This window comes from Electrona antarctica (assembly GCF_951216825.1).
Source record: "Electrona antarctica genome assembly, chromosome: 22".
Lineage (NCBI taxonomy): Eukaryota > Metazoa > Chordata > Actinopteri > Myctophiformes > Myctophidae > Electrona > Electrona antarctica.
Window position 1 is genome coordinate 41485429 of NC_136805.1, and position 13269 is coordinate 41498697.

At 48.3% G+C, this 13269-nt stretch overlaps 1 protein-coding gene across 1 annotated transcript; it reads right to left on the reverse strand.

Annotated features, from left to right (window-relative positions):
- Positions 1 to 217: 217 nt before the first annotated feature.
- Positions 218 to 12668, reverse strand: LOC306914769 (uncharacterized protein). Its single transcript, XM_079491962.1, has 6 exons — positions 12620 to 12668; positions 12397 to 12453; positions 11940 to 12059; positions 11364 to 11417; positions 9308 to 9442; positions 218 to 9146 (listed from the first exon to the last, which is right to left on the reverse strand). Exons 1-6 carry the CDS (start codon positions 12647 to 12649, stop codon positions 1584 to 1586), a joined length of 7959 nt encoding a protein of 2652 aa, XP_079348088.1. The 5' UTR covers positions 12650 to 12668; the 3' UTR covers positions 218 to 1583.
- Positions 12669 to 13269: the final 601 nt, after the last annotated feature.

The following is a 13269-nucleotide window of genomic DNA, read 5'->3' on the forward strand; positions in this document are numbered from 1 at the left end:
GAGAGCTTTACGGTGGCAGCTTTACGGAGAGCTTTACGGTGGCAGGCTGATGGCTGGCTGTCATGTGACCGACAGGCTGTCGGGTGGGCTTGCTGGCATGTGACTGACAGGTGGATGGGTCGTTGAGCTTTACGGTGGCAGGCTGATGGCTGGCTGTCATGTGACCGACAGGCTGTCGGGTGGGCTTGCTGGCATGTGACTGACTGGCGGATGGGTCGTTTGGGATGCTGATGGCTGGCTTGAAGTCAACACGCAGTATATGGCATCGTGATAACTGTAGTATGAGCCAGCGCATGGTGAAAGGCAATATGGGGAACAAACTGGCCAGATGTATGGAGAACCCGGATGACTGGGAGTGACGATGGAGACCTAGAGATCCCTTGGGTCTTCCGATTTGGACGGCTGATGGCTGGCTGTCATGTGACCGACAGGCTGTCGGAAGGGCTTGCTGGCATGTGACTGACAGGCGGATGGGTCGTTTGGCATGCTGACGGCTGGCTTGATGTCAACACGCAGTACTTCATTTGTTCCTCAGCTGTCGTTGAGCTTTACGGTGGCAGGCTGATGGCTGGCTGTCATGTGACCGACAGGCTGTCGGGTGGGCTTGCTGGCATGTGACTGACAGGTGGATGGGTCGTTGAGCTTTACGGTGGCAGGCTGATGGCTGGCTGTCAGGTGGGCTTGCTGGCATGTGACTGACTGGCGGATGGGTCGTTTGGGATGCTGATGGCTGGCTTGAAGTCAACACGCAGTATATGGCATCGTGATAACTGTAGTATGAGCCAGCGCATGGTGAAAGGCAATATGGGGAACAAACTGGCCAGATGTATGGAGAACCCGGATGACTGGGAGTGACGATGGAGAGCTTTACGGTGGCAGCTTTACGGAGAGCTTTACGGTGGCAGGCTGATGGCTGGCTGTCATGTGACCGACAGGCTGTCGGGTGGGCTTGCTGGCATGTGACTGACAGGTGGATGGGTCGTTGAGCTTTACGGTGGCAGGCTGATGGCTGGCTGTCATGTGACCGACAGGCTGTCGGGTGGGCTTGCTGGCATGTGACTGACTGGCGGATGGGTCGTTTGGGATGCTGATGGCTGGCTTGAAGTCAACACGCAGTATATGGCATCGTGATAACTGTAGTATGAGCCAGCGCATGGTGAAAGGCAATATGGGGAACAAACTGGCCAGATGTATGGAGAACCCGGATGACTGGGAGTGACGATGGAGACCTAGAGATCCCTTGGGTCTTCCGATTTGGACGGCTGACCGACAGGCTGTCGGGTGGGCTTGCTGGCATGTGACTGACTGGTGGATGGGTCATTTGGCATGCTGATTGGCTGGCTTATGGTGAAAGGAAATATGGAACGAACTGGCCAGATGTATGGAGAACCCGGATGACTGGGGTTGACAATGGAGGTCTCATCTGTGGACGGCCTAGAGATCCCTTGGGTCTTCACGTTTGTCCCTCAGCTGTCGTCGAGCTTTACGGTGGCAGGCTGATGGACGGCTGATGGCTGGCTTTCATGTTGACGGCTGTCGTGGGCTTGCTGGCATGTGACTGACAGGCGAGGCGGATGGGTCATTTAGCATGCTGATGGCTGGCTTGAAGTCAACACGCAGTAGACGGCATCGTGATAACTGTAGTATGTGTGCAGTACACCCGACTGAAGGCAATACCCTGGTTGTGATATGTAGATGTGATCAATCAGGGTATTATTTTCGGTTGTTGCAGTGGAGATCAGCTGGCTGTAGCCTTTGGACTCAAACTCCTCCTTAACTAGTTTCCGGTCCGTCTTGAGCAGGTCCTCATTGAAGTCTCCACAGACAACAACAGGCTGGCAGTCCATCAAGGCCAAGGATTCCAAGAGGCGGCCAAGGTTGAGACAAAAGGCGCTTTTCCTGTATTTGGGGGGTCTGTAGACAGTGGCTATGAGCGCTTTGACTGGGGCCTCAACTCTGACGACTGCAAACTCGAGATCGGTGACATTGTGAACGGCCCTCCGGGCGTCTGCTAGAAGACTACTTCTGTAGTAGACCGCGACTCCACCTCCCCTTTCTGTAGCAATGTCCTTAGTGTTGGTGTACGACACGTGTCTGTTGCGTGCAAACACATGGTATCCCTCCAGCTCGATGCCAGGGGGAACGGAGGATCCAGTCAAATGGGTCTCTGTCATGCACAACACATCGGCGTGTCTGAATTCGTGGTGCGCTTTCACGTCCCCAATGTGCGACATTAGCCCCTGTGCGTTGTGATGCACGATGGTCAACGTCGGGCCGATGTTGTCTGCTGACTTGACAAAGTGCAACAGTGGTCTCGTCATTTGGAACGAAGCACGAGTCATGCTCTCCATTGCCGCCTTTATGTCTGGGTTGGCATAAATCTTCTTCTCGTTGAAGTCTGTGATTTTGAGCCCTTGAAGGGAGGTTGTTCGGCTCAGGGCGACATAGGCCATTCCGGGTTGAAAGATGTGCTTCAGAGACACCACTGCATAATCCATGGTCATGCCTTGCACTTTGTGGGCTGTACACCCAAAGGCAAGTTTGATGGGAAACTGCCGTCGCACCACCGTTGATTTGGTCAGTCTCTCCTCAAACCTTTCGATGTACACCAGGTCATCAGTTGGCCCTTGAATCTTCCTGCGGAACGTCCGACCTGCCGTGGGATTGTCCAGTTGGAGGCCAAGCAAATCCACAACGGTCTGCCCGTTTGCAGTGGTTGTGACAATGTTGGCTATTGTTCCAAAGGTCCCGTTTACCATCCCATCTTCAACGTCTAGATTCCTGATGACCATGACTCGCGCTCCTTCAGCAGCTTGGAAGGTTGACGGCAACTCCCTCGAGTTGCCTCTGAAGGGACAGACCAGCGGCGTCATGTCTTCGGAGTTTCCGTACTTCCGATAATCTTGAGCTTGAATCGTGGAAATCTGGGTGCCGAGCTCGGTGATGACCACATCGTTGTGGGCATCGACCTCCTTGTTTGTCGCAAAGATATGAAGGACATCACGTGGGCAGTCTTTGCTTTCAGCCACAGCCTGTGCGAGCAGACAACTGTCGTGGGCACTCAGAGCGTCCGCCTTCCCCTTTACTCTCAGCCTGTTCAAGAGTTCGGCGAAAATGAGATCATCTTTCTGACGCATGATCTCGGTAAGGTCGACCATCTGAAAATCTGCCCAGACACCTGGCACAGCCTCGTTGACAATGCAGAGCGCTTTGCTATTACCAACGGGTGGCAGCTGGTAGAAGTCTCCAACTGCGAGGACAGACATGCCACCAAAGGGTTTCCTGTTGCCCTTGATCTGCTGCAATCGCAAGTTGACAAAGTTAAAGAGCTCCTGGGAGACCATGGATATCTCATCAATGATCAAGATCTCGGCGTGGGCCAATACCCCTCTCACGTCGTCCAGTGCATTTCCAAGTGAAACATACTGTTCCTTCAAACTTCTCGGCAGCTTCAGCAAGGAGTGCAGGGTTCGTCCATTGATGTTGAAAGCCGCAGTGCCGGTAAACGCTGACAGCAGCACCAAGGGCTGGGTCATGTCTGCTTCGTTGCGATAACTGGGCAGTTGGCGGAGAATCTTGGTACCCTCCTGATAAATGCACTTGATGACATGGGATTTGCCACAGCCAGCACCCCCAGAGATGAAATAAAGAAAGGGCTCAGGGTCGTCACGCAAGACGCGCTTCAAACACCATTGACGCACGGTGTAGAAGATGGACGCTTGCGTTTCGTTGAGGCTCCGGTACATGCTCCTGACATAGTCCGGGCTCAATTCGGGAGCATCGATCACTGGCATCGCTTTACTGGCGTCGGGATGGACTTGGTATTCGGGAACCTCGTCTCGCTCTTGTCGCTCGTGGGGATCGCTGGGTTTCCGAAGGCTGATGCACTCCAAACGGTCGACCTCGACCTCTGGCGCAAAAGTGTTCCACGCATTGAAAACTGCTCCTTCTTCCGCAAGCGTGTCCAGTACCTGATCCACAATTCTCCCCCGCCCTTCATATAAGTCCTTGTTCTTATCCACAATCTCCTTCACACGGACGCGGAATCCAATCCTTGTCCTGGCAAGATCATGTTCGTAGAACTGCTCATACGTGGCATGGGTCTCGCCTTTCAGTTCCCTGTCTGCTCTGTGTGGAAAGTACAGTTTCAGCATCCCTCTGTAGTACTTCTCCTTGTTTTTCTGCTCGGAGAATCGAGTGAAGCGAATAACGGCGACTCTTTCAAGGTTGGTCCTTTTCTGAACATACCCCATGTCGTTCTGCAGGGGCAGTGCGTTCTGCAATTTGCTTGTGCTGGCCAGAACCCTGTATTCGGACGCAAACTCAGCAAGACACATGTATTCGAACTCCGGCTCGTCTGGTCTGTTCAAGTACTTCTCGGGAATGCCTGACATCCACACATCTTCTGCGTCTGGGTCCATCTCCTTCAGTTTACTCATGGGCTGACTCATTCTCAGGCCATCCTCATCAGTCTGTAGGAAAATGACCTGACGCGTGCACTTTTTAAGCGGGAGACTGCATACACGCGCGACAGACTCCTGAGCGCTGACCTCTCTGTGCTGAACGTATGTGTGCATGATGTGCTTCATTTCATCCATTTCTTTGGCGTCCGGATTAGACTTGCGCGCGTCCGCAACGACTGCGCTGAGGAGCTCGGACATCTCGTGTTCCGGTTTCGCCACGTAAGCCATCATGTACTGGGCACAAGATGCATCATCTAGTATATACTGGATGTCCATGTTGGCGTCCCACACTCGCAGCAGATGGGGATTGTACGCATTTATCCAGCACTCATCAGGATGACGCCTCAGGTGAACTTGCGGTACAGTGCTAAGGTCAAAGACAAATTGCAGATACCGCCCCCGAGTAAGGTTGCATTTCTTGAGCAGTTCTGGCAAATCCCTGAATGAGGCTTCAGGGTCATTGAGCATGTCTCTCAGTGGTGCCAGCTTTTCCTTGGCCTCCTTTTGTTTCAATGTCTCTTTCCGCGAGCCTTTTCGCCTTTTGCCTTTAGCTTTCTGGCCACTGCCGCTGTTGTCTTTCTGACCGTCATCGTCATCATCTGAGGACAGGAGACGAGGAAGTGCGATGATAGTTTCGTCCATGGGTAGTTTGGGGAACCCAAATCGACAAGTCACATTTCCTTTCTTGCATGACCTGGAGTGGTTCCGGCTGTGAACTTGAACTTCAGACACGATTTTGTGGAGCTCGGGGTCTGCATACTGGTCAGGCATCCTGCAACTGACGTACTTGTTTATGAAGTCGTCAACACCAGGATCCTCAGCATCTGGTGCATTCTTGACCCAAACCATCATGTGTATGTGAGGACTACCACGAGCCTGGAACTCCACGCGATAGAAGTAATCCTCCACTTTACCGACTGGATGTGCAGGCGACAGCAAAAAAGCGACGGCTGCGTCCACTCTCTTTTCAAACAATCGCATGAGAGTGACAGGGTTGCTCCGGAGAATGTCGCATTTTGCAACCCAGTCTAGCTCTGAGAAGTCCCCTTGTTCACCTTGTTGTGCTTTGATGGCCTTAATGACTTCTGGCCACCTCATCTCCGCGGCACTCAATGTGATGAACCAGTTGGGCTTTCCGAGCTGTCTGCACATAGCGTGGAGATCTTTAAGCGCTCTGCTCCAGAACGCCGGAGTGCCTCTGAGGGGCTGCATGAAGCGCGTCGCATCCCTGTTACGGACGAGCTTCACTACCTCGTTTTTGTCCTGAAGCATTTTGTTTGACAGCGTTCTTCCGTCCCTGGTATATCTTTTCCCCTTCCGCGTCTGGATGGACATGCTGTTGGTAGCCTGCTGCGTTTCTGTCACAAACTGCGCAAAGAAGAGGTAGGTTTGGTCGGTGGCAAAGCGGGTATCGACAGAAAGGAGCCTCGCATTGAAGTACCTACTTGGGGACAATTTGATGTCTCTGACCTCATCTAATGTATTCTCTCCGGTTGAGAACTGCACGGGAAAGGCCATGCTTTCAAGCTTGGGGACGGTGAAAATACCCACAGGTCTGTTTCCTTGGGCTGGAGCGATGCTGAATACCCCCTCACCGTACGATAGGATTTCCTGTGCGATGTCAGGAGGCTGCATGCAAGAGTCAAAGATCAGACCGGGTCTAAGTTCCTCCTGTTCGCTAGACGGCTGTTCACCTGTTGTGTCAGCAACAGGTGACACAGCCTCTTGTGCATCTTCCTCATCGACTGACAGTTCATCCTGGAGGCGGTCAAACGTGGCATTATCATTAATGACTATGTCACGGTATTCCGGATGAGTCACTTTCAGTTTCCTCAGTGCCGCCAGCACATCTGTCATGTTCACCGTGTGGAAGTGCTGATATCCCTTGTACTTGATGTTCCGCTTCAGCTTAACCTGCAACAGCTGGTCTTCATGTCTGGACCTCGGCAGAGCATTCACCGTGGCTTCCACTTCCGACGGTACACACACAACTGGACCATGCACTGCCCTTTGCCGTCCTTTCGGCAACGAAATAATTTTAGCAAAGGGTATGTACTTTGCGATTAGCTGCCTTTCCAGGTAATTCAACAGTTGCAGCTCTAGGGGAATGGGTGCTGGTTCCAGCTTATTAGCAGCTGCTATGCATGGCATCCTCCCTTTTGTTAGGTTGTCGTCACAGCTGTAGCAGATATACTCCTGTTTTCTCTCATTTGCAACGTCACACGGGGCTGAGCATTCACAGTCACATATGTGCACATACTTGGCTGTCAAGCAAGCAGTTACCAGGTGTGGGTTTAATTTGAGGTACTTTGCCCTGTTGCACCATAGGACCTGATTGCCGAACAAAACTCTGTGGCACACCGTACAAACAAATGTGGGCCCTAATTTAATCCGTTCTCGGAATTTCGACATGTGAACTTTCATAAGAGCTTCCATTTCACGTAGAGACTGGCGGTTTGCAATATGTATGGATTTCCTCTTTAGTCTCATAGCACACTGCAACTTGTGGTGGATACGGAGTATAGTATCTGCTGCGAGTCTCTCCATCTTGTTCTTGGTGCACAGTTGTATATGGCGCCGCCTGAATTCAGCGTCATTGTGATATCTTTGATGGTGCTTCTTTTTGCGTGATTCACGGAAAACCGCATCGGTGCTCCATCTGTTGTTCTGCTTCTTTTTGCGTGATTCACGGAAAACAGCATCGGTGCTCCATCTGTTGTTATGCTTCTGTTTGTGTGATTCACGGAAAACAGCATCGGTGCTCCATCTGTTGTTCTGCTTCTTTTTGTGTGATTCACGAAAATCAGCATCAGTGTTCAATCTCTTTTTCCAATAGTTTTTCATGAAGGCTTTATGTGTTTCACGGAATCCAGCATCAGTGAGCCAGCGTGTGGTCCTGGATTCATTCTTGTACTCATGCTGTTTCTGCACAAGTTTCCGCTGATTCTTTATTCGCCTTGCTTTATTTAGTTTGGAAAGATGATATTCTGGAGTCTCACTGGAGCCGTGGTCAAAGAAGGGCACACTGTGAGGTGGTGCCGCTGGTGCCTCACTGGAGCCGTGGTCAAGGGAGGGCACACTGTGAGGTGGTGCCACTGGTGTCTGGTCAATTTCAAAGACAACAGGCAAGAGCTCATATGACGCATGAGTAGGACGGCCTTTGAGGACCAGGCGCAAGTGGCAGGCCAAGTCAGTCACGTTTTGGAAAGTCAACATAATTGCTTTTCCTCCAGATATTGGCATACCCCAGTCATTTCTTGAGTGTGAATCAAACAACCCGTAGCGTCCTGATCTGTCCCGAAACACTGCAAAGCATTCAGGATGAACCATCAACACTGCATGGGTGAGATCATTTGACAGGCACTGCAGCTGTTTGGCAAGGGAGTAATTCTTTCCTTTTGTTTTGTTCAAGGGACCAACTTTCAGGTCTGACATGTCCATGCGAACGGTGTAAACACTGTTCTCGCCGAAGACCCGATTTGGCAACTGCTCCATGGTCAAGAGATCTGACTGATGCGTATTGTCCAAATGCAGATGCTGTATTGTGTCTTCGTAGAGAACATCTCCCTGGACAAGCACTTTGTCAAGGCAGGCCGTGTCAAAACCAACTCCCTCATTGTGGTAGGCAAGAAAGGTGAGAGCCATGCAGGTGCACTGAGTGTTTGACCTCTCTGACTCAGGATTGGTGCGTATGTCACCTTGACACATAGTGGCACTCACCAATTGTGGCGCTCGCTGCAGACCCTGCTTTGCATGCCACCTGTTGCTCTGCACTGTTGGTACTGCTGCTCTAATTGTCACATTTGTTGACGGTGCAGGAGTCTTGCTGGAGACATGGTCGATTGCTGCAGTAGCTGGTGTGCTTGTCACACTTGTTGACGTTGCAGCAATCTCGCTGGAGCCATGGTCGATTGTTGCAGGAGCTTGCGCACGTGTCACATTTGTTGACGGTCCAGGAGCGTCGCTGGAGTGATGGTCAAATGAAACAGGCACAAACTCATACCGCGCTAAAGGAGAACGCTCTTTGAAAAGCATGTCAAAGTGGCGGACCAAACCACTCAGATCTTGGAACGTCAGTAGAATAGCTTTTCCTTCAGGCATCGGCAAACCTGTCGCAGATCTCGAATGGGAGTCAAAAACGCCATAACGTCCTGATGTGTCACGGAACACTGCAAAGCATTCGGGACTTACAATCAGGAAAGCACGGGTGACCTCTTGCGACAGGCACTTCAGTTCCTGCTCCAGAAACAGCATATCCTTAGGTATGTTAGTGTGGTGTTTGGCTGATGGGTTCACATAACCAACTTTCACATACCACATATTGACACTGTAGAAATTGCTCTCAACGACAACCTGTTTTGGCATCTCCTCTATGGTCAGATTCCTGAACGTAAGCTTTGCTTCATGGTTTTCCACAAAAAGGTGGCGTATATTGTCTGTGTAGAGATCATTTCCCTGATAAAGCACTTTGTCAAGGGAGGATGTGTCGAAACGCACTCCATCAGTGTGGAAAGCCAGAAAGGTGAGCGCCATGCAGGTGCACTGACTGTTCAACTTGCCTAGCCAAGGCTTATAGGGGTTGATGTAGGTTATGTCCGCTTGACAGATGCTTGCCCTCACTGACTGCACAGGCTGCTGACTCTGCCTCACCGCACTCTTCTCCCGACGTTCAACAGGGGACATCTGATGTAAGCAAGAGCACACAAACCGTTTCATCACCATTTGACATAGCGCCTCTTGGACAGTATAAACATTATTAGATTTTACCAATTTATCTGGGTCAGAAAGGGAGAGGAACTTTTTAAAACGCTTCAATGTCAACATAAACATTGCATCCAAATTACCTCGCTGCCACGTGGAATAGCTGGGCGACCCACATAGCTGGAAACATGGGATCGGACGGCAGCATCCATCGCATCTGAGAAGTCACGGGGAAAAGACACAGGATCTGGTCGGATGGAACACTCAGCCAAGTCCACCTGTGGAGCAAAGTACGTCAAATCATACACATCAATGATAATGGTAATATAATATTGGCTGCATGTTAACATGCATGTTAGCATGTTGACATGCTAATTCTAACATGCTGATGCTAACATGCTAATGCTAACATGCTAAGGCAAAAATTATAATGCTAACATGCTAACATGATAATGCTAACATGTGCTAATGTGCTAATGTTAACATGCTAATGCTAACATGCTAGTGCTAACATGCCAATGCTAACATGCCAATGCTAACATGCTAACATTAACATGCAAACATGCTAATGCTAACATGCTAACATGCTAGCATGCTAATGCTAACATACTATCTAACATGCTAACATGGTAACATGCTAGTGCTAACAAGCTAGTGCTATCATGCTAACATGCTAGTGCTATCATGCTAACATGCTAATGCTAACATGCTAATGCTAACATGATAATGCTAACATAATAATGCTAACATGCTAATGCTAGCATGCATGATAACATGCTAGTGCTAACATGCATGCTAACATGCTAATGCTAGCATGCATGATAACATGCTAGTGCTAACATGCATGCTAACATGCTAATGCTAGCATGCATGTTAACATGCTAGTGTTAACATGCTAGTGCTAACATGCTAATGATAACGTGCATGATAACATGCTAGTGCTAACATGCTAGTGCTAACATGCTAATGCTAACATGCTAATGCTAAATGCTAATGCTAATGCTAACATGCTAATGCTAAATGCTAATGCTAACATGCGTTAATGTGCTAACATGCTAATGCTAACATGTGCTAACATGCTAACATGCTAATGCTAACATGCTAATGCTAACATGCTAGTGCTAGCATGCTAACATGCTAGTGCTATCATGCTAACATGCTAATGCTAACATGCTAATGCCAACATGCTAGCATGATAATGCTAACATAATAATGCTAACATGCTAATGCCAACATGCTAATGCCAACATGCTAGCATGATAATGCTAACATAATAATGCTAACATGTTAATGCTAACATGCTAATGCCAACATGCTAACATGCTAGCATGATAATGCTAACATAATAATGCTAGCATGATAATGCTAACATGCTAGTGCTAACATGCTAACAAGCTAATGCTAACATGCTAGTGCTAACATGCTAACAAGCTAATGCTAAAATGCTAACATGCTAACATGTGCTAATGTGCTAACATGCTAATGATAACATGTGCTAACATGCTAATGTTAACATGCTAACATGCTAATGCTAATGCTAACATGCTAACAAGCTAATGCTAACATGTTAACATGCTAATGCTAACATGTGCTAATGTGCTAACATGCTAATGCTAACATGTGCTAACGTGCTAATGCTAACATGCTAGTGCCAACATGCTAATGCTAACATGCCAATGCTAACATGCTAACATGCTAACAAGCTAATGTGCCAACATGTGCTAATGTGCCAACATGTTAATGCTAACATGCTAATGCTAACATCCCAACATGCTAGCATGCTGGCATTCTAACATGAAGACAGAGGGGGCGGGGCTTAAGCAAAAAGTACAGCTCATTCCCATTGGTGGTTATAGCTGTGTAAAGGCCAGCCAATAGGAATACAGAGGGGGCGGGGCTTAAGCAAGTACAGCTCCGTTCCTATTGGTGGTCTACATCTATGGACCAAATTGCGAGGCTGTAGCATGTTGCAAACCAAAGTTATGGCTCTGTAAAGGCCGGCCAATAGGAAGACAGAGTGCGTGCATGTGTGTGCGTGTGCGCGCGTGTGTGAGAGGTGGTCAACTTGACCTTGAATCATTAACAAAGTATAATTTTCACCTGGGCTACTCTATGCAAACGCAACAACTGATTAGAGTGCCACTCACTTCAGACAAGTGTGATTTTGTTTTTACATAACTATGATAAAACATGACAAACCTGCTGCTCCCGAACGAGCCCCCTTGTAGTAGACTGCACACTAGGCTGGCTCGTCTGTAATGAGAAATAAGACATGCAGTTTGATGTATAAAAGTAAATAACTAAATAAAAATATATGTTGTTCAGACATACTAACAGAACGACAGGCATTAGTCCCACAACATGCGTTGTCGATTGCAACTAACCCGTGGCTACTGACATGCGTGGTAGGTAAAAACTAACATCAGGTTAATATCAGGTTAAAAATGTGTCTGCACCTTTGTTAAATTGACACGCACACACTCCTCTCTCTCTCTCCCTAATTAATTAGTCTCATGTCCTGCAGCTGTGTCTAGTTTCTCCTGGCGGATCCTGCCGGGAGCTGCCTATGCCATAGAAAGCATAGATGAGTTCCAGTCTAGGTTAAAACTAACCCGTGGCCCCCGACATGCGTGGCAGGTTCAAACTAACCCGTGGCTTCCTGTGAGGTTAGGTTTAGGGGTTGGGGTAGGGTCGTCAGACTTATGCCTGTCGGGCTGTTAGTACGTCGGACCAAACACATGCAACCGTCACAGTTACAGGTTACAAACTCCTTACTGTGGCAACAGGTGAACGAGCTGGTCTGCTGATCTGACGGCTGACAATAACTCTCGGAGACACGCTTCTGACGGGCAGTGGTGTCACTGGAGAGGTGGAGGGCGATGGCCTACGACTGACCTGTAATACAAACGGAGCTAATGATGCAGGTGTAGTTTCAGACTCATTTAGCATTTGCAGATTGTGGAATAGTTGTAATACACGATACACATACACATACACATAATAGTTGTAATACACGACACTAGCTAAAAAGCAACACAACCATTGAAGACAAAAGTGAGGACGCATATTGTGATTGGCCATAATGACATGATGAATGATGATGGATGATTAGAGCGCCCTTCACTTCACAGAAGTGAGATTTTGTGTTTGTTGAACTATGATACAACAATGATAAAACATGACTGTGGCTAAAACTAAACAGTGTCGGAGTTACAGGTTACAAACTCCTTACCGTGGCAACGGGTGAATGAGGCACTCTCACCTCGCGGTGTGATGTCCTAGGACTGACCTGTGTATACAAACAGAGCTAATGATGCATAGTCAAACATTGTCCAATACATTTATAATGTCAAACAGTGGACACTGCAAACCCTGTGTGTACCTTTTACTTATTTAGATGAGTGTACATTAAAACACAAAGACGCAAAACAATGTAAACTTTTCAATGAAATTACCTTTCCACCTGATGGAGCAGCCACATTCATTGCATCCAAGATGCTAGGGCTAAACCAGACAGGATTGAGTGGGATGGAACTCTCTGGCAAGTCCACCTGTGGATGAAAAGAGAAAGGAAATGTGACCATGCATTAAATCATACACCGCAATAATACTGTTGTCAAATGGAAACCTTCTATGTCAAAGAAAACCTATTTCTGAATACATGGAAATCTGTGTTGCAACAGGTCCAACGTAGTGGTTGTCACAACCTATTTCTAATACACTCCATTGGTTAACCCATTTTGGGGAGGAACCCCTTTTGGTGTTAGCATTATGTTATGCTTTAGCTATTGAAAAATAGCAGCTCTACAAGCTCATAGCGCTATGAGCTTGTAGGTCTGCTATTTTTGGAAAATCGAAGAACGACTTTTTCAGAAAACTGTCAGGATGTAGAAGACACTTTTAGAATCTGATCTCAGGTCACAATGGGTTAAACACATGCATACAGGGATTAAAGCAAGGTTGGTGTGATATGGCCTGTTGCACATTGGCACATTGTCAACCCAAGCATTTCAATTCCATGGTGGCTTGCAACTACATGTGTCTACTTGCAATCATTTGGTTGCAAGGCGTTGCCTGGCGACCCATTGGTGTGGTTTGGAGTTTA